General features: G+C 35.7%; 1 protein-coding gene across 5 annotated transcripts in view; it reads left to right on the plus strand.

Moving 5' to 3' along the window:
* DROSHA (drosha ribonuclease III) overlaps positions 1–22,167 on the plus strand; it is a 112,382-nt gene that overhangs the window by 39,633 nt on the left and 50,582 nt on the right. For 3 of the 5 annotated variants that reach the window (XM_036754184.1, XM_036754193.1, XM_036754218.1), the window contains exons 11-19: positions 3,757–3,843; positions 6,591–6,662; positions 7,574–7,655; positions 9,050–9,124; positions 14,862–15,031; positions 16,106–16,230; positions 16,584–16,676; positions 19,203–19,302; positions 20,516–20,623. In XM_036754184.1, coding sequence (XP_036610079.1) covers positions 3,757–3,843; positions 6,591–6,662; positions 7,574–7,655; positions 9,050–9,124; positions 14,862–15,031; positions 16,106–16,230; positions 16,584–16,676; positions 19,203–19,302; positions 20,516–20,623 — 912 coding nt within the window. The remainder of the gene's footprint in view (positions 1–3,756; positions 3,844–6,590; positions 6,663–7,573; positions 7,656–9,049; positions 9,125–14,861; positions 15,032–16,105; positions 16,231–16,583; positions 16,677–19,202; positions 19,303–20,515; positions 20,624–22,167) is intronic. The other 2 variants (XM_036754201.1, XM_036754210.1) reach the window with 1 other exon arrangement.

Raw genomic sequence — 22,167 nt, forward strand, 5'->3', positions numbered from 1 at the left:
GCAGATGATTTTAAGATCCGCTTTTTATAGCCGTAACTTCTCTCTTGACCTCCAGGCTTGTATTTCTAGTTGCATCTTGATTATCTTGAGGTTGTCCCATAGACATTGTACGTAGAGTAGAAAATTAAACCAACTCCATTTTGTCTCAAGTTCTCTTGTTTTGTCCTTGACCTTGTTTATATTGTAGCCCCCACCCTGTCTTTTCTACTAAAACATCAAGTATCCTGAACAATCCCACCTATTTGGGCAGGGTTTCAAGAAACCGCTAACTTCAAGAAAAGCCTTTCCCAGTCTTATCTGGCATCCCCCAGCAGCAAGTCCGTCTAGGTGCCTGTACCTGGTCTCCCTCCTGCCTTCAGAGAGTCTTGGCCTACATGGCTGGGGCTCCTTTGCTAGTTCTTTAACTTTCTGGTTCTGTCAATCCAACCATTCTGGAGAGCAGTTTGAAACTATACCCAAAAGGCAACCAAAATGTGCCTACCCTTTGATCCAGCAATACCACTACTAGGTATCCCAAAGAGATCATAAAAAAGGGAGAAGGACCTGCAGGTACAAAAATATTTATAGCAGCTCGTTTCATGGCGGCAAAATATTGGAAACTGAGCTGATGCCCAACAGTTGGGGAATGGCTGAACAAGCTGTGGTATATGAATGAAAAAAATAGTGTTGTTCAGTAAGAGATGATGAACAGTCAGATTTCAGAAAAACCTGGAAAGACTTGTATGGACTGATGACGAAGGGAAATGAGCAGAACCAGGGAAACTTGTACACAATATCAGCAACATTGTGTGATGATGAATTGTAAATGACTCAACTCTTCTCAGCAACATAATGATCCAAGACAAGTACAAAGGACTCATGAAGGCAAATGCACCACATAAAGAACAATGGACTCTGAATGCAGATCAAAGCATACTTTTTTCCACTTACTTTACTCTTTTTCATGAGTGTTTTTCCCCTTTTGATCTGTTTTTTTGTTCACAACTGTGGCTAATATGGAAATATATTCTACATGTATAACCTACATCAGTTTACCTACGATTTTAGATTATTTCTCCTGGACCTATTTTCCACGTCACTTGTTTTTCCAGTGAAATATTTCACATCATCTTCTATTTTTTCATTATTTTGGTTTTGTTTTAGTTTCTTGATTTCTCATAAAGTCGTTAGCTTTCATGTGCTCCATTCTGAGTTTTAAGGAATTATTTTCTTCAGTGAGCTTTTGGATCACTTTTTCCATTTGGCCAATTCTGCTTTTTAAGTCATTCTTTTCCTCATCAACTTTTTGGACCTCTTTTACCATTTGGCTTAGTCTGTTCTTTAAGGTGTTATTTTCTTCAGTTTTTTTTTTTTTATCTCTTTTACCAAGCTGTTGACTCGTTTTTTATGATTTTCTTGCGTCACTCTCATTTCTCTTCCCAATTTTTCCTCTACCTCTCTTACTTGATTTTCAAAATCTTTTTTGATCTCTTCCATGGCCTGAGACCAATTCATATTTTTCTTGGAGACTGGATGAAGAGCTTCAACTTTGTTGTCTTCTGAGTGTGTATTTTGATCTTGCTTGTCACCTAATAACTTTCTATAGTCAGGTTTTTTCTCTTGTTTGCTCATTTCTCCAGCCTATTATTTGACTTTTAACTCTTTGTTAAAGTAGGGCTCTGCTTTCAGGGTGGAGGGTGACCTATCCCAAGCTTCAGGGGTTTTGTGCAGCTGTTTTCAGAGATTCCTCTAGGGACCTGTAAGTTTTCAGTTCTTCCAAGGTGACACGATCTAAGAGAATGTGTTTGCTACTCTCCTGACTTGTGCTCTGGTCTATGAGTGACCAAAAGTATTCTTTTCTGCTATGAAACTGTGAGGAGGGTCCCCCCTCTACAGTAACCACAAGCTCTCCTATGCTAGTGTTCCTCCTCCCCCTAGGACTGTCACCCAGGACTGCGACCCAGATCCAAGTATGGGCAAAAGAGTCCTGCCTCAGTGCTAGCAAAAAGACCCCTGTAATTGCCTTCTGACCAGTTGTTTGACCCCCTTTACCATCTGTGGGCTGAGAGCTGTGGAAGTAGTCGCTGCCACTGCTGCCAGTGATTCAGTGGCTCCCAAGGTCTGCTACTGGATTTCTGGGGCCAGGGATGTACTGGTGTGGTCTATGCTGCATTCTCACCCAGATGTGACAGATCTTTCCTGCCGACCGTCTAAATTGTCTTTGGTGTCTGTGGTCTGAGAGGTCTGGAAACTGCCACTGCTGCCAGTGATTCAGTCACTCCTAGGTCTGCTCCTAGTTTGCCAGGGCCTCCTGTGCTGGACTGCACTCTTCTCACTCTGTGTCAATAGAGCTTTCCTGCCATCCTTCCAGGTTGTCTTAGGATGGAAATTTGTTTCATTCCATATTTTTGTGGGTTCTGCTGGTCTAAAATTTGTATAGTCTTTTTATTAATAAAGACATTTGTTTTATTTGATAACATTAGATTTTTATGCCACAAGGACACAGGCTCCACCAACACCCTTGATTTTTTTCCTCTGCTCTTTTGCTGAAGAACTTTGCCTTCACGATGACTGGCTGCCTGGGGAATTTCCCTTTTCCTAGAACTTTGTAGTAGCCTGACTGTACAACATCAATGATGGGGCAAGCCTCTCCTTGTTTTGGGCAGCATCATTCCTGGTCTGCTCACTGACCAGTGTCCACAGCTTATCAAGGTTGACAGTTGGGCAGTAGCTTTGGTTCTTCTTCGTGTGATAATGCCTCATACCTACTCTCCCCGAGTAACCTGGATGATATTTGTCGAAGTTGATCCAGTGGTGGTGCAGCCCTCCTGCATTGCCTCCGCCTCGGGAGTGCTTCCGCTGCTTGCCAATGCGCTCGCTGCCTTGGCCGACTTGCCTTCAGGCTTCTGCATCTTCCTTAGTCGGGAAGCCATGTTGCAGGCCACCAAAAAAGAGAAAAGTTAGTCATTTTTTGAAGGTATTTGGAGGGGTTTGGGAGAGAACTCAGGCAAGTCCCTGCCTTTACTCTGCTATCTTGGCTCCACCTCCCTTGCCTGCCATTTTAGAAAGGGGGGGGGAGGGAGGGACAGAGGGAAGGAGAAAAATTTGGAACTCAAAATCTTGTAAAAATGAATGCTAAAAATTGTCTTGACATATAATTGGGGGAAAATACTATTAAAAGAAAAGAAACTTTCTTGTTCTAGTGATCAGTTTGTTGTAGCACTGACAGTTTTAACTACAACATCTTAAACTCAACATGTCCAAAATTGATCTCATGTTTTCTCCCAAAATCCTTCTCTTCCAAACTTTTCTATCACTATTTCCACTTTATATGAGCCTACTTTTTCATCATGCAAGAGACTTCATCTCCCGATTCCAATGCATTTTCATTGACAGTCCCCTGCATTGTACTATACTTCTTCCTCATTTCTGATTCTTGATTACCTTAGCTTTCTTCAAGTCTCAGATAAAATCCCACCTCCTGCAAGAAGCTTTTCCCAGTTTGCCTTAACTAATGCTAATGCCTTTTCTCTAATATTACTTCATATATATATCTTGCATATAGTCTCTTCCAATAGAATGTCAGGTCTTTTGGGGCAGGGTGGTATATAGTAATTATTTAATAAATTCTTTTTGGTTGGCTGGCTGCTTAGTAAATGTTTGTTGAATTCATTTTACTTCTAGTGTGCTTGAGTTTTCATTGAGAAACAATTCTGAAATAATATATGCTAGCAAATTTTGCATATGATATGTATTTTTAATATTTTTGCTTCTTAGACTGATAGACCAACTGTTATAGAATATGATGATCATGAATATATTTTTGAAGGATTTTCTATGTTTGCACATGCTCCTTTGACCAATGTAAGTACATATTCTTTTTTCTTAGAATTCTCTTATATTATGGAATATTGCTAAATGAGCCTCAGAATATTGTGTGCTTTCACAGAGTGTGTGGGAGGGTGACATCATTCCTAATGAGTCCCAGTTTGGGTTATATGAATTCATATATCTGTATATAAATGTCAGAGTAATATTTTTAAAATGTGAAAGATTGAAAAGAAATGGTAACATGGATCAACACATTAAAGCTATTTTCAGTTTTTATTTAAAGAGAGTTATGAAAGTTTTTAGGAAAGAATAAGACCTTATCTTTGAATTGTGCAAAAGAAAATGAAACCCTTTGGAACATCTCAGTTCTGAGTTAAATTTAGCCGAACCATATTATTCTTGTGTCCTAAGATCTGTCCTTCTTTGAGAAACTTTCTTTGAGGTACAGAATCAATCACTTTGTTATTACTCCTCACAATCACATGTTTGGTACGTACTAAGTTCAAAATGAATTTCTGAATTTCAGTTGAAGCAATGTAATGTTGTGGAAATGTGACTACTTACATGACTGACTAATTTGTTCTACACTTTCAGTTGGCCTTCATTATATTAACCTGCTGAAATAGCTGCTTATGTGTTTTGGAAAAGAAAATAGAATATATCAATTGTACCATCACATGTTTTGGCTCAAAATCACTGCCAAATGGAATTCTTTCCTGATTTGGTATTTGAAACTCTCTTACTATTGGGTAAACAAGAACCAACGTGTAGGGTCCCAACACAGTGTGAAACTTTGTTCTAAAACGAGATGAATTAGGAATTGATGGGAAATTATTTGCCTCTACTTTCTTCTTTCCTTTCCCTTACCTTCTGCCAATCCTTATTGCCTCTTTCTGCATTCTTCAGTACTTGCGGTAATTGTGAAGATATTGCTTGACAAGGATGATTGTTTTATTTTACAGTCATATTTTTGGTCCGAAGTATCCACTTTGAGAAGTTGTCTACATCATAAATTTAAAAATCACTATGATAATATTAGCTTTGTAGACATACTTAGGGTTACCATGTGTTGAAGAAATTAACTTTCTAAGCAATGAAAGGAAATTTTGACCATTATCTGCTAAAAAAAATCATCAAAAATCACTTTGGATTTTGTTAGTAGATACCTTGTATATAAGCCATCTTTGCTAAATAGCATTGTACATCTGAGAGTCGAAAATGACTTTAGAGTTCTTCAAGACCGACCTTTAGTACATATCCTCTTGAGAGCCTTTGATAGAAGAATGTGGATTTAATAGAAGATAGATCATTATTGTGAATTCAGATTCAGTTTTAGTCTTGGCTAGATCTAGGCTTTGAGTAGACCAGAGGGTTAAGACCTTTAATTCTACCTACTTTTTATTCCCAGTATAGAAAAAAAGACCTGTTAATACCCAGAGTGCTTTTGGCTTTATCATAATTTTAATCTAAGACTGTCTAGATAAGTTGTGGTTTAGTTGTTGTTCTTAAATTTTTTCCACTCACCCAAGTGAAGTAAGTTCTAGCCTCTATCTTATAAAACTTCAAGAGAAATTCAAAGTTGAAATGGTTAAGGAAGACATGGCACATGTATCAGACAAGTACATGTATGCTTTGATAAAATATAATGCATAATACAGTGGTATATATTTGGATAAAAAAGAAAGTATCAAGAGGAAAAAATAAAAAAGTGAATTGACAATAATGACCTCAGTTTAATGTAACAGAAAATTTATACAGTTGCTTGCTGATGATCATGTAAGTGAAGTGAGATGGATGGGGATGTGGGACTTGAAAATGGCATTGACCTTTAATTGTGATTTGTCTTTGTACAGTTCATTTGACAAAAAATGAAAATTCTTCTCTGTTAATGTAGGAGTTGCTATAAAATTAATTTTAACAGTACTCTTTTTTATGGGAAATGGTAACTTGAAGAAGATTCTTTCTCCAGTAGATGGCACTGGCAGACTATTTTGCCATTATATCAGCCTCATAGTTGTAAAAAGCACGAAACATGGATTATCATGGTTTTCCTAATAACTATAATTTTAGGAAGTCTGCAGGTGTAGAATTGTTTTCCCACTACTTTTTTTCTCCAAGGGAGAAATGCTACAGTAATACAAATGTGACATAAGTTCTTGAGATGACTACTTTTCCTTAAATTCCCTACCAAATCTAGTTGAGGTGACAATTTTTTGTCGGAACAGGTCAAAACTCATCTCATTTTCTTTCAGCTTAGAGTTAACTTTGAGTAGCCCATTAAAGTTATTCTACTTTTTTATCTACATAGGCAGATTTTAGTTGGATTCTATTCATTTATCTACGTAAGAACACCATAGTTTATAAAAGTACCACCATGACATTGATTTTATGGAGTCTCTGAATTATACAAGAAAAATACTAATAGCAGTGGGTGATGGTGGGAGACAGGGGGAGAGATTTAGGAAATTTGTTGTGTGGTGTATCTGATGGTAGTGGCTTTTGAGGTGACATATTTTATTTTTAATGATTTAACACTTCCCCCCTGCTTAATTCTGTTAAAAAATCATTACCAGAACGCTTACATATATAGAGAGCAGACCTAGTTCCTGTTCATTAGCTTTACAACCTACCCACCATGGTAGGACTTTGCAATATATTCCTCCAAATTGTAATTGATAGAATTATCAACACTATACTTTATATATGTCTATTACATTTTAAATCAGGTAGAAAAATACTTAGAGAAAATAAGAACTAAACTTCTCTTGTTGTTATTACAGATTCCTCTGTGTAAAGTAATTAGATTTAATATAGACTACACAATTCATTTCATTGAAGAGATGATGCCTGAGGTAAGGGAGATAATTATTTAACAGACTGCCATGGGACATTTTTTTTTTAATTCACAGTTTCTATTTTTTTAAGTATTGAAATGTTCTGTATTGAAACTTTTACTAACCAGTAACAGAATAGCTTTAAATCTTTTTAATTCAGTTCATATAAGCAGTAGATTCTGTTACTGGTCAACTGAATAAATTAGAAAAGTGAAACTTCATCATGTGGCTACGTGAAGAACATTTTCAAAAGCAGGATCAACGCTTCATTTTCCTTTCCTTGCTGTATTATACTTCTGTTTTGTCCTGTCTTTCATTGTTGCTGCTCATCTGGAGCACTGAAGCTATGAAAGCTTAACACTGTGCTAAGACTTGTATTAGCAAAAGACATGCAATTCTAAGATCAAATTAATGTGAATCTGAGAGTTCCCTTGAGTCATCTGGGAGGGTTAAATGACTTACCCAGAGTAACACAGTGTGCATCACAGTGCGAACTTGAACCCAAGCCTTCCCCACGCTGAAGGCTGGTGCTCTATCCATGATGCAATGCTGTCCTGTCATATCATTAACACTAACAAGTTAGTGACGTTGAGCAATTCATATTTAGTTGTTTTAAAATTATTCTTAAATAGCAAACTTATTACTTTAACACTTGAAAGATATCTGTAACGCTGGCTGCAGCCATTTTAGGGCTTAGTTGATGGTTCTACTTTGTTGCTATTGCCAAAAAATTGATCATATTTTAATGAACGTCTGAACATACAATTTACCAGACCAAAACTCCTTTCCAATTTGCTGGACCCTGTTTGAGCCTAAGCTGCTGGCAGAGCTGCTGAGAACCTATAGTCACTGCCACCCTAACAGGGAAACATCAGGATAAGTCTTTGCAGTCTGCAGAATACAATACTAAAATAGTTATTGTTTTTCAGAATTTTTGTGTGAAAGGCCTTGAGCTCTTTTCCTTGTACCTGTTCAGAGACATTTTGGAACTCTATGATTGGAATCTTACAGGTATAGTACTTCAGCAGAGGACAACTAGTATGTACCCCTTGTGCGGATCACAATTCTGGGGCAAATATAAATTTATGTAAAGTTGTAATAATAATAGTTACATTTATATAGCCCTTTAAGGTTTGCCAAGTGCTTTGCATATGTTAACTCATTTGATCCTCACAACAACCCCGTGAGATAGAGGTTACTGTTACCCTCATTTTATGGTTGAGGAAACTGAGGCACAGAGAAATTAATTGACTTGCTGAGGATCACAGAGCTATTTAGTATATGAAAGCAGGTTTTGGAAGTGGGTCTTGTCGATTCCTAAGTCCTATGTGCTATCTACTGAGCCACCTAGCTGTTCATTAAGGAAATCATAACATGGATATAATTAAAAGGATAATACTTGTTAAAAGTCAAGGGTCTGTAGAACATTTTAAAGCCAAGTTTGGTTGTAAAAATTTTTTTTAAAAGAGTTGAGTAAAAATAATTCCATCACTTAATGTACCCAGTAGGAATTGATTTCATCTGTATGACCAAGGACTATTGGTTAGACACCAGCAGGTTCTTAAAAGTGCTTTTTACATAATACTATATGTCAGTACCCATTATGCTTCAAGTTTTTAAGAGTGACTGCTTAAATTTCATTAATGATAGTCCTGTGAGTTAATATTTTGAATCAGTAAAATTTTATATTAACCCCCCAAAAGCCTTTTAATTCCTAAGTTTATAAAAATAAAATGCCATAATTAAATGTAGAAAGCCAAAAGTGATTGCTAGTATATGCTTTTGTTGGCCCCTGCCATGCCTTTTCTCTATCTTTGCCTGTGCAGGTGTGCTAATGCTTACGCAGCAGACTACCAAGATTTTTAAAATATTAATCTCTTCTTATTGATAAGCACTTTACTCTTCTGGGAATGTCTCTCTGGCATTGTGTGCTTATTTTGAAAAGGAACCTATTAGAGTTAATTTTCAAACTAGGCTACAATTATTTGTTAAAAGTTTAGTCACATATTCCTTAAATGAATTTCTGAAAGACAAAATGATAGAAACAAAATATAAGCATATTATTTAAGAATGTATTTTGTTTGACAGTAATTTTATTGTGTAAAATAGACTTTAAAAAATCATTGCTTTAATTGTACATAGCTGGTGGTGGATGGGGGAGGTAAAAGGGAATTTTGTCATTTTCTTTTTGTATCCTTTGTTTTAGTCTTTGACTGTTTACATAAGTTACACATGATTGATTCAACTTTGGAATGTAAGAGTCGTAGTCATTTTTCTCTGTATATGTTTGTATATATACATACACATGCTTTTCTAGTGTTTCTCTTTGTTACTATAAAGCCTAGGGATTGAGTAACTTTACAATATTTTTTAAGATTTTTTTTTTCCTCTTCCAATTGTTTTAGGCCCTTCATTTGAAAATAATAGTTCATGCTGTCCAAGATTTCATTTCATGCCACGTTTTGTAAGATTTCTTCCAGGTAAATATATGTGTTGTCAAATGAACTAAAATTTATTACTCCATGTAGTGTTTGTGATGTTATACAACAATGTAGTAGTAATTGAGCCTGAGCAATCTTTAGAGAGATGATAGCTACTGTTCTTTTTTGTGACCATATCTGCAGCATTAGAGTCTGTCCTGACACACCACATTTTGTATTTAAATTTTTAAAATTTTCTAGGTTAAAGTTTGACATTTCCCAAGAAATAATCAAGTCCACTACCATGTACAATTCCCTCAAACAGTTTATCAGTATGTTAACTACTGGGAGGGCTATGTGCTCTGACTATGAAAATATGACACTAACAATGATTGCATTTGAACAAGGTTTTGTTGCTTCTCATTTTTGACTTTACTTGCATCATTGTGATCATTGTGTCTAATTTTGCCTGTTTTCTTCACTTTGTGTCATCTCTTACAAGTCTTCCTGTTTGTCTGAATTTTTCATATTTGTCCTTTCTTATGAAGCAATAATATTCCACTACATTCATATACCATAGTTTATTCAGCCACCCCCCAATTGTCAAAGACATATTTTGTTTCCTTCTTTTTGTTATGCTTCAGTGAATGTTGACTTGCATATAGATCTTCCCCTGCTATCATTAAATTCCTTGGCTTGTAATCCTAATGGTAGAGTCTCTAGGTCAAAGATATGAACAACTTAGATTAATGTTGACTTGCATATAGATCTTCCCCTGCTATCATTAAATTCCTTGGCTTGTAATCCTAATGGTAGAGTCTCTAGGTCAAAGATATGAACAACTTAGATCCTTCCTTGCAGAATTCCAGCTTGTTTTCTGGAATAATTGTACCACTTCTCAACTCCATTAATGGTGAATTTAGTGTTCCCGTTTTCCTACAGCTTTTCCAACAATGAGATTTCCCATTTTTTCCCATCTCTGCTAGCTTGAAATGGATACCTCGAGTATTTTAATTTTTGTTTCTCTAAATTTCAGTGGATACTGTATTTTAAGAAAGACACTGTCAAATCAGAGCCCATCCAGAGGCTAGTGGCAAGAATGAATGATGAGGAGAATTGGAAATTGTCATAGGAACACGATTTGGGTTCTTAACCTTTTTTTTGTATCATGTACCCTTTTTACAATCTGATGAAACTCTTGGAACTCTTCCCAGAAAAAAAAGTTGTCAAATGCATAAAAAAACAGTACATGGGATTACACAGGGAACCAGTCATATTGAAATAATCAAAAATATATATTTAAAGAAAAATTCACATATTCCATAGTTAAGAATACTTGACTTAGGAGGAAGGGGGAACAAGATAGCAGTTTTAATTTTTGAAGAGCTATTACATAGAAGTGTGACTTGTTTTACTAGGTCCAAAAGGATAGCTATAAGTAAAAGTTGCAAAGAGGCAGATTTAGACTTAAAGTGAGAAAAATGTGTACTGAATTTTCCTCAGGAATTTTCCTTACATATAAAAGGCCAAAAGTAGAGTGAGTTTTCATGTGGAAATAGTACACTGGAAGTATTCCCTATGCTGGAAGTATTCATCCTTGAAGGACTGAATGACCACTCTTGGGGCTGTTGTAGAGGAGATGTCCTATTCAGATATATATTACATTATTAAATGGCTTCTGAGATTCTTCCAACTCTGAAATTCTGGGATTTGTTCCTGTATTATGTTGAGCACTTAAGCTTTTTTGTCTAGTTGGAAAGTGAAATACAAAATGTATAGCCCAGTTTGTTATGTTCCCTATCAAAACAAGAGCCCAAATGTAAACAACAGGAACTAAAATGTAATATAGTTGTGCATCTAAAATTCATATATGTGGTAAAAAACAAATTTGTACTTAGGTTTGGTTTGATAAATTTAGCTATTTTTTATAAACAGTTTTATTACAGTTTGAGGCATTACTTCATAGAATTTCAAAACTTTAAGAGATCTTAAGAGGTTTATCAGATCTAACTTGTTTTACAAGTGAGAAAACTGAGGCCCAGAAAATGGAACTGTCTTGGCCAGCAACTCAACGAGGGATCTAGGACTATGAATCAGACCCCCTAACTATTTTCTAATCGTGTGTTCTTTCCATGACACCAAGATTATAGATTGGTACTAAAAATCCTTATGATGTCTTTCTGTATATTTACATGGGCCATCATTTTGATTATTTGATCAGCTAGAGGGCAAAGTCCCCCTGATACATATATTGTAGCTAAACTCTGGCAATATTTGTCAGATAATGAACAATATTATCAGGCTCAAGAAACACTTTTTAAAGCTACTTCTAGTTAAGTTTCTCACCATCAATTAAATTATGCAACCTTTTGAATTCAGAAACAGGTTTGTCTCTTTGTTTTTCATTTGGAACGCTGTGTTCATAAACCAGTGGGATAAACGTGTTTCACCGCTCTTCACAACTCTTCAGCTATTGTTAAAAGTTTAATTTCTTTTTGTGGAGGAAAGGCAATAAAAGAAGAAAGGGATTTATTATTGGTTCTGTCCTCAGGGTAGATGCTGGGGGAGAGGGAGAAAACAGAAAATTTTTGGTGCCTGGGTGAGAAATAAGAGAGAGAAAGAGGTTGGTGCTATTTTCTGGGACCAGCATTCACTGGGTGTGACTCTGGACTTTGTCTTACAAATAGTTAGCTGTGCTCATAGTGCTCATAGATTATTTATTGTCATCTTTTTAGAAACAGCATCAGAACCCTTTCCTCACCTAATCCTGTTCATTTAAATTTTCCCTCTGTGGATTCTTTACTGAATTAATTCATGAATGAAAGACATTTCACACTCTGTGCCAAGATGGGTCTTACTTTCAAGGAGCTCATGTTCAAGTAGAATAGGAAAGACAGCACACACAGGAAGTGGCAGTTAAAAGTCAGATAGCCAGGCACAATATGGTTCTTAGGGGACAACAGTAAAGCAAGTGGTTATCTATATTCTTTAATGTCATTTCCATTGGGGGGAAAATATGTTAAACCAGTTGATTTTTGCCAAGGAATTTGGTGAGAACTTTGTTTTCTGGGGCTTCTGTAGCTATGGCTGCTGAAGAGGCCCTGGGCCACAGCTCCTTCAGTGGCAGTTGCTTGGTATCTTCTCTACAATGATTACTCCCTTTGACAGTGACTTCAAGGGGTAGGCCTTGAAAGCAGCGTTAGTGTTTGTGGGGAAGGGAAAGAAAGGTGGTGTGCCTAAATTCTCGGACTCTTGGACTTAACCTTGGACTGATTTAAAAGTAATCTAGTAAATAGAGTACATAAAAATAATATTGTTAGGAAAGAACCCTGGGATAAGAAGTTTAAATAACAAATATGCTAGACTTTTTAATATTTTAGATGTTTTCCTCGAAAGCAATCACCTTTGGGAGGCTGAATATCTTTTTTTTCAACAATGTTGCCATTGTTCAAAATTTTTTCGTAATATATAACTAGTTAACCAGTATTTCTTTATAGCCATAATTTATTTTTGAGCAAAAGACAGTCTGTGTCTTCTTTAACTATATTATCCAATATTAATTGTCTATACAGTTACTTGTCCTTTGCACCATTTCTCAAAAACTCTGTCTTCTCACACTGCCACCACTGACACAGGCCCTTATCACCTCCTGCCTGGACTATTGAAGTAGTCTGCTGACAAGCTGGTTTCAATACTCTATCCAGTCTGTCCTCCATTCAGCCAGTAAAGTGCTTTTTTTGAAATAACTGGGCCAAACATGTCACCCACTCCCCACTCCTTACTGGCTCCTTTTTGCCTCCAGCATCAAATACAGAATCTTCTGTTTGGTGTTTAATGCTCTTCATAACCTAACCTCCTTTATTCCTCACCATGTTCTCTGTCTAATGATACCCACCTTCTTCATGTTCCTCAAACAAGACACCACATCTCTTGGTTAGGGCATTTTCTCTGGCTATCCCCCATTCCTGGCATTCTCCCTTTCCTCAACTCTTTCTTCTGGCTTCCCCAGATTCTTTTAAGTTCCTCCTAAAATCCCATCTTTTACAGGAAGCCTTTCCCAAGCCCTCTTAATTCTAGTACGTTCCCCCTATTATTTATTTCCTATTTATGCAGTATATAGCTTGTTTATGTTTTTGTATGTATTTGTTGTCTTCTCAATTAAATTATGAACTCCTTAAGGGCAAGGAATGTCTTTTGCATCTTTTTATATCTCTAGTGCTTAGCATAGTGTCTGGCACATAGTAGGTGCTTAATATATTTTTATTAATTGATTGATTAAATACCTTGACTGCTTCAGAAAATGAAGTCTCAAAAAATAAAAATTTTTCACTACTGATGTTATTCACAAGAATGCGGCATAATTAGAGTTGTATAAAGATGAATTTCAGAAATGTGAGCAATCATGCCATCTTTGGAGTCACATGTATATATCCTTATACTTTGAAGGGAAGTAGATTTTAAAGGTAGAGGATATGTCTAACATGGAAGTACCTTGCTAATGTCAGTTCTGGCTTGCTTAATCTTTTAAAAGATCACAGTAGTTTGAAAGCATTATATATCATCACAGTTGCCTTTAGGGCCAATTGTAACACGTCTCACAGACTTGTGGGTTTTTGTTGTTGGTTGGTTGGTTGGTTGGGTGTTTTTGGTTAACATCACCAAGAAAAAAGAATTAGTGTTCTTGAGTAAACTCTTATATTTAAAAATGCTACAAATATTGGTTGTTTTTAGGACTTAGAGTTATAAACTACCTGTTTCAGGATGTTTAAAGAATAGTCTTGATCTTTTTTGCGTGTATTCTGTGTAGCTTTTCCTGTGATTCCTTGAAATGTGAAGTGTGTTTAGCTGTGTTTATTTCTCTAGAGTATCTAGAAACAACAAACCTCTTTTCCTCTAGAGTATATCTGAATTCATTAGGTAGAGCGTACTTTCAAATGTGTAGATGAAATAATAGTTGATTGTTCTTTGATCACATTTACTTATAGTCTTTCTTATTGATGTAGATGTGTTTCTTTCTGCAATAAGAAATATACTCTTTCACAGTTTGAGAGAAAATGCTGTCTGTAAGGTTCCTCTAAGAGCTAAAGCACTGATTAATCTTTTTATATTTGCACTAGCAAGTATTAAATTGGCTCTTCTAAAGTACTTTGTATATCTCCTTTATTGTGCTTTGTCCTTCTCTAATATAAAGTAAGCCTAATCGTGGTGATTTATGTTTCTGTACAACTCAGTTTTTGATTTTCTTGTTCATAGAATGATGATACAGTGGTATGAGTATAAACCCATTTGGTCCTTTCATTATGGCAGGTGCAGCAAATTAGCACCAAGAATTATTCCACAACACAACGATAACTAATTGAGCACATGCATAAATATCACATAAAAGCCTTGCATTTCTTTAAGAAAATGCTTTAACTTCCAAAGAGTTTTTAACTATTGTAATAAAAAGAACAGTAAGTATGTATATCATAATCTATAACCGGGAAGTATAACATGTGACTCTTTAAACTGCTCCTTTAAAATTCGTTTTGAGAAGAATATTTGTTTTCATTATTCAAAGCTTAACAAATAAAAGTTTCTAGTTGTTAATGATGGTATTACCATTTTAGTAAATCAGATTATTTGTGAGCACTATTTATTAATTAAATGAATGTGTTTCTTCCTATTTGTCACCTGGATGAGCATTTGAAAAGATATACTGCTTATAAAAAGCTTTTTGACATGCTTTTTTTTTCTATATCATTTAATACTTTGGTTTTATGAAAATTCTTCTTGTTCTTCCCTTCCCCCTTACAAGATGGAGGAAAGGAAGTGCTATCAATGCATCAGATTCTACTCTACTTGTTGAGATGTAACAAAGCTTTGGTGCCTGAAGAAGAGATTGCTAACATGCTCCAGTGGGAAGAACTTGAATGGCAGAAATATGCAGAGGAATGTAAAGGAATGATTGTTAACAATCCTGGCATGGTATGTTTGCTTGCCTAAATATTTTCACATCTTAAAATACTTTACCACTATATTCCACAATTTTTGATGTTCTGTAAAAGGAAGGAATGTGGCTTTTAGAAACTTCAAATGCTTTTCAGTTTCTTTCTTAACATTTACCACATTAATTATTATATTAATTAGCAAAATAACAGGATTTTGAGTTATCATAGGGAATCACAGCTGTGCTAAAAATCAGTTGTATTTCATGCCTTCTATTGATTATCTGACACTAGTGTTTAGACAATTTTGTGATTTAAAGGTTAATTTGTACTTTATGCCAGGAAAAAAATTGATCTTCTCTGTAAAAATACAAATGTCTTTTTTTTTTCTGGAAAAAGTGCCTCTTTTCACAAAATATCATAAGTACAGTTTAATATAAATTAAACTTACTGACTTTCACCCTATAATACCTAATTTGTGAGTGAGAAAGAGCCTGAAAGCTAAGGGAGAGCTTATTTTTTTGTGCATGCTTCCACATATACATAACTTGGAAATATATCCTCAGTACCAAAAGTGACATTAAAGCAGATAAGTCAGCATATCTTGTTATATGAAATGTACTTCTTACTTATCATTATTTTTTTAAGAAGTTAAAAAAAGTTATGGCTGGCTGCTGCCCTTTTGAAACCTTCATGTTTTAAAGATGTCTGTCTCAGGGGCACCTACCTTGCCCAGTGAGTAGAGCACTGGCCCTGAGACAACCTGAGATCAAATCCGAGCTCAGACACTTGACACACTTACTAGCTGTGTGACCTTGGGCAAGTCACTTAACCCCAACTGCCCTGCCTTCCCTCCTCAAAAAAAAAAAAGTCTGTCTCCATGGAGTACTAAAAGGGACAAAATCATTCATTATGACAAATAGTATTGACTTACTTATAAAGATAAAGTTCAGTCTGTGTGAATAAAGTTTTGAATAACATCATCTTTTTCTTTTTTTCAGGAAATTTAGGAATTTCTAGAAAAATTATGATTTATTTTCAATCCTCATCTTTCTCTCATGATTGATAAGTGAGACTTCTTACCAGAGTAACCAGCTTTGATTTTTCTCTCTAGAAACCTAGTTCAGTACGCATTGATCAGCTGGATCGGGAACAGTTCAACCCTGATGTGATTACTTTTCCAATTATTGTCCACTTTGGGATACGCCCTGCCCAGTTGAGTTATGCAGGAGACCCTCAGTAAGATATCCTTCTTAATGTTTGTCTTAGTCTTTTCACTTTCCACTAAAGAGAGACTTTTGCATCTATGCCTTGCCCCTTCCCCCTTCCCTTTTTTAAAGTTGTCTAAAGTAGACGTTATTTCTACATTTGCAGTTTCATTTTTTATTTGTCATTCAAAGCTCTTCACAATCTGGCCCCTTCCTACCTTTCCAATCTTGTTACACTTTACTCCCCTCCCCGCAATCCACAGTCCCAGCTATACTGGCCTACTTGCTATACCTCACACATGACACACCATTTCCTGTTTTGTGCCTTTGCACTGTCTGTCCCCCATGCCTGGAATGCTCTCCATCCTTACCTCTACCTCTTAGAATCCCTAGCTTCTTTCAAGACTCAGCTCAAATGCCACCTTCTGCAGGAGACTGTTCCCGGTCATCACAGCTGCTAGAGCCTACCACTCTAAGGTTACCTTCCATCTACTCTGTATGTATCTTGTATGTACCTCTGTATTTACATGTTGTCTCTCCAGTTAGAATGTAAGCTCCTTGCGGGCAGGGATTGTTTTTGTCTTTCTTGTTTGTATCCCTTGTGCTTTGCACATAGTAAACACCTAATATATGCTTGTTGATTGATGTGTTGTTACATCACCAGAATAAGTCCGTTTTCTATATATTCACATGTTTGAAGTTTTGTTCTAACATCTTTGGAATTCCTGGCTTACTTAGTCCTCTTACTTTTTATAGAATTCTATCAACATTATTATCTTAATTTTATTAGTTTATAGAATATTAGAGATTTTTTCTTCATTTGAAATTAAGCTTTGCATAGCATTTATATTTTTTAACTCAATATTCAAAAATTTAAAAATTCTAGAACCTGTTACTTTAATTGAAATTAGGAGGACTCTTCCAGTGAAATCTCTTACGATGATTTCTTAAAATACTTCTTAATGGTACCAAAATAACCTGAGGATCATTTTTGGGCTGTTGGAGTGGAGAATAGGGACCTTAAGGGCCACTAAAACTTGTTTAACTTACTTAGAGGGGAAAAAGAAGAATGAACCTACTTTTATTTCTTGCATGTCTTGCTTTTTCTTTTAAAGACGCAACAGGGTATAGATAAAAGATAGACTTGGAGCAAGAAAGACCTGGGTTTAAGGACCTCTGGTACATTCCTTATCGTATGTTCATGGGCAAGTCACTTAATTTCTAACCCTCATTTTCATCATCTGCAAAATGAGGATAGGACCTGTGTCCTGTGGCTCTTGTGAGGCTCAAATGAAAAAATTGATATAAAGTGCTTTGTAAACTTTAGAGTAGTATAAAATGTCCACAATTTTTTTTTTTATTTCAAACTGATTGCAGAGAACATGAAATGGATCTACTATGGTATCAGTTGGTTGCTTTGCCAACCAGACAGAGGGAGAGAAGAATAGGTATACATAGCGAGATAATGCCATTTACTACAGAGACATCTTAACTGCTTCTTAAACTTTTAATTAAAATTTTAGTCTTAGATGTATGAGATGTTTAGTTCAGAATGGGTAATTGGGAATGAGAGAACTTGCTGCTTCTGTTAATGTCTTGGTTACTGGTAATCTTTGCCGATCTCGCCTCTGCCTAGGTCTATGCACTTAGCTTGGACTAAAATAGGCTTTTCACTGTGAGGACGTAGAAGGATCCTAGGTCCTAGCAATCAGGGCACACTTGACACTTATTTGTGAAGATAGCTGCACCAGCATTTGGTAGGCAGAAATTATCAAACACAGCAAGGATGTGGTGATCGGTCATAATGAGAGAAGATTAAGGTTGTGGAGAGATTAAAAATTTAAAATCAAATGACATTCTGGAGAACCACAGAAGTTTTGTTGTTTTGAAGTACAAAGTGCTTTGCCCAGTCTTCCCTCAGCATCAATCGCCCTACGCCACAAGAAATTGTTGATAATAGAGGCCCCTTGTCAAGAGGAACAGCTTTAACTAAAGGAAATGAAGCCTCAGTATCAGAGGACTATCCTTTTGAACATTCCCCTTTGTTAGAGAAACCATAGTGAAATGGAACTGAATTTTCATGAATCCCTAAATGGGTGACAATTGATATAATTTATAAAGACCATGTATTCCTTTGATTCCCAGTATAAGTTTTGGCAGTTTCATTAGTGAGGATCAGATTTGATAAATATTTGGCCACTCCATAATGGCCTATTCATGAATCTACTTTTGTGATGAAAATCATAGATTTTTATGCATCATTTTCAGTTGGAAAATGTACCTAGCCATATGACCTGGGTATAAGTATAATTGGTCTGCATTACTGTCTTTGAGACATATTACTTTTAGAGTTGATAGTGTTATTGATTATAAACTAATCATATTGACTTTGTAATGCACATAAAATAATTTATCCATTTGTATGAGTGTTTTCCCCTTTAAAGTAGTCAGTTTGTTAGGCTACCTTTATTCCACTAATACTGCCATAGCTCAAAATATTTTAAATCTTCCATGAAACCACCTACAGAGCCAGTTTAAGCATCTCTCCCTCTCCCTCTCTCTCTCGCTCTCATACACACACACACACACACACACACACACACACACACACACACACACACACAATCATTCCTTTTTAAATATTTTTTGTGTCAAAATCAGTATCACTTTTTTTTTAACCAGATTAGGCTAAGCAATTTTATGGGTCACTGATTTTTGAAAACAGAAAAAAGGATAAATATTTGCTATCATTTAGGATATTCAGAAAAATGTGTTTCAAGCTTTGAATATTTCAAAAGAGAAACTCCAAAAAATGTTTTGAGCAATGCTACCTTTTTGGAATAAATGTATAGCCTGCCAAAGTGACTAGTAATTATTAGTGACCTTGCACGGGTCACTTCATATTCTTGAGCTGGATTTGATCCCCTCCAGTTCTAACACCTTAATTTGGTTCATAAATTCTGACATGATGACCAAGTGGTCTGTCTGTCTCCCTTTCTTTAGGTATCAGAAGCTATGGAAAAGCTATGTGAAGCTCCGCCACCTCTTGGCAAATAGCCCCAAGGTCAAACAGGCTGACAAGCAAAAGCTGGCACAGAGAGAGGTGTGTTAAGGACGTAAGATATATGATGATGAATCAGTCAGTTGTTGTAGTATTAGAACATTTCTAAAGAAAAAATAGCATCTATGATTAATGTCATCCCATTTCATCCTGCATTGTGTTTCATTCAGTTTACTTTGCTTCGTGAAGGAATGTTATTCCCCATAATTACTGTTAAGGCATTTATGTGATTACTATTATTGAAGGACAGATATATTTCCTAGGAAAAAAATAATTTTCCCTATTTGGTATTTTGAATGCTTAAACAGATTTTCTACATGAAAGTGGTTTCCTGTAATGTTGTGCTTTACCCAACTCGCTCCTTTGTCTTACATGCAGGAGGCAGTCTCCAATACGTTTTACAGTCCACCAAAGTAGATTTATTTATTAAGTCTCCTCCAGTAGGTGAAACTTTTTTTTAAACTTGTAAATAGATGGTACTGATGTATTGGATCTGTTTCAGTTTTAAGAACAAATACATTCTACAATGAAATTGATTTTATCTTTGATATAGTTTTTTAGAATTCAAAAAATGTCTTTGAGTGAAATGAAATGGGTAGGTTATTATTTTGCGAGATTGCTTAGGTTCATCTCATGTTCTTACAAAAAGATTCTTCAGATTTCATCACTTTTTTGGGAGTTAGGGAGTAAGCATTTGGTTTTCAGGTTGTCTCACAGAATGAATCTGGTACCATTGAATGTTAGAAAGATGTGGTTTGTAGAGCCATTTCTTTTAGAGACTGCAGATTTATTCCATGGCTAACTGCACATTGCAAAGAATACTGGTTTTGTGGTCTGCTTCATGAATTCAAGAAGGATGCTTATTGCTTTTCTTCAGACATTTAGCTCTGAGAAAAATCTTGACGTGTCTCATAATGGTGTTAAAGAAAATATTTATGAAGTATTTTATTGGTATAAAGTCACAACACTTCACTTATTTATTTTCCATTCTCCAAAAGGAAATATTTGATTGAACAAGTTTTGTCTTAGGTTTCTCTTCTGTATTTACTGGGAAAGAATGATTTAATCATATAATGCTTTTAACATCCTAGTTTCTCAAGTGCTCCAGGTATTATAGTTTTAATGTGAAAATGGGTGAGTATCTGGATTAAGTGCAGTCTTCAATGAATCCATTTTATTTCTTAATGCCTAATATCTGGCTTAACAGTACTTTTGAAGTATTGAATTGCGCTCATAATTAGTTCTTCTTTTCTAGGAAGCTCTGCAGAAAATTCGACAGAAGAATACAATGAGGAGAGAGGTGACAGTGGAACTGAGTAGCCAAGGATTCTGGAAAACTGGCATCCGTTCTGATGTTTGCCAGGTAATTATACTTTTGAAATTAAAATTAGGTTCACATCTCTTCTTTTACCAGGTACCTGGGTCCTCAAAACATTCTCATACTGAAAACTGGTATTTTTTTTTTTGACTTGTTGATTTCGGGTTGCTGGAAATCTATACCAGACATGATTTTCATTTTTTTGAGTATCTTCAGTTCAATTCAGTAAAAAATCTGTTAAGCACATACTGTTTGCAAGATTCTTTGCTCAGCATCGGGAATTGAGAAGTGTAATATTTCACAATCCCTGTTTTCAAACAGTGTTTAGGTTGATGCCAAGAGTACAAATAAATGCAATACAAATTAGAATGAGAGCAGTCCATTCAAGAGTCAGAGAGGCATGCAAGATTGGAGGGAAGGAATAGTTACTTCTAGGTGAGGGAATACAGGAAAGCTTCATAGAAGTGGTAATAAAAGTACTTTTCATGGCGTTTTAAAAAACTATGAATCGTTGCTACATTTGGAAATACATATGGAAGCACTTGAAAAAACACCCCAAGATGACAGCTGCATAGAATGACTGTTAAATGGAAAACACCTGAAATTACAGACTAACATTGTTCTTTACTTCAAAGAGATGAAGACTTAGTAGAGAAAATTGGTGATGACAGAATACAAAGTCTAATGAACCATTGCAATATCTGGGCCAAAATAAATTGTTTGTTTTCTAAATCCCCCAGTAGCTTATTCAGAGAAAAATTTCATCTAACTAGCACTGTAGTTGGTTTTGTTGTGAGTTAAAAACCACAAAACACTTATCAGACCTCAGGTTAGCTGGCTTTGGTCTAGCATTATATGTTCTATCTTGGAATTACCTTCTTTGTTGGAAACCTCTATGATTTTTAGAAATACGAACTATGTTCCCTTCTTGCTATCATTTTTAATGAGGGGCTTTTCCATGGTTGTCTTCCAATGTTTCTCTTATTTCCTCGTATTTATTGTTATTGATAGCACAGTAATATCCCATTACATTCCTATACTTCAGTTTCTTTAGTCACTCCCCAGTCAGTGGGTACCTACATTGTTTCTTGCATATTACTAGCACAAAAGCTCTTATGATGAATATATTTGTGTTTACATTGGGCCTTTCTGGCTTTTAATTCATTAGGGTCTTTTAATGGGATTTGTGGACATTTTATTCACTTTAGTACAGTTCCAAATTGTTTTTCAGAATAGTTTGACCACGTCCCAATTCTACCAACACAATGACTTTTGTCTCTCCAGGTTCTTCTGACTGATTATTTCTCTGACTGCTTCTTAGCTTTCTTTGCTATTGCTTCATGTCAGGTACACTAACTGTGGATATTCCCCAAAGCTCCATTCTGAGCTCTCCTCTTTTCACTTTATACTATCTCATTTGTTGATCTCATTAGCTGAACTGTGTTCAGATAATATCTCTATGAGGATGTTTCCCAGTCTATATATCTAGCCCTAGTTTTTTTGCTGAGCTAAAATCATGCATCTCTAACTGCCTGTTGGATATCTCAAACTGAATGTCCTTGTACTCATCTCGTGCTCAAGATGTCCGT

This window comes from Trichosurus vulpecula, chromosome 1 (genome assembly GCF_011100635.1).
Source record: "Trichosurus vulpecula isolate mTriVul1 chromosome 1, mTriVul1.pri, whole genome shotgun sequence".
Lineage (NCBI taxonomy): Eukaryota > Metazoa > Chordata > Mammalia > Diprotodontia > Phalangeridae > Trichosurus > Trichosurus vulpecula.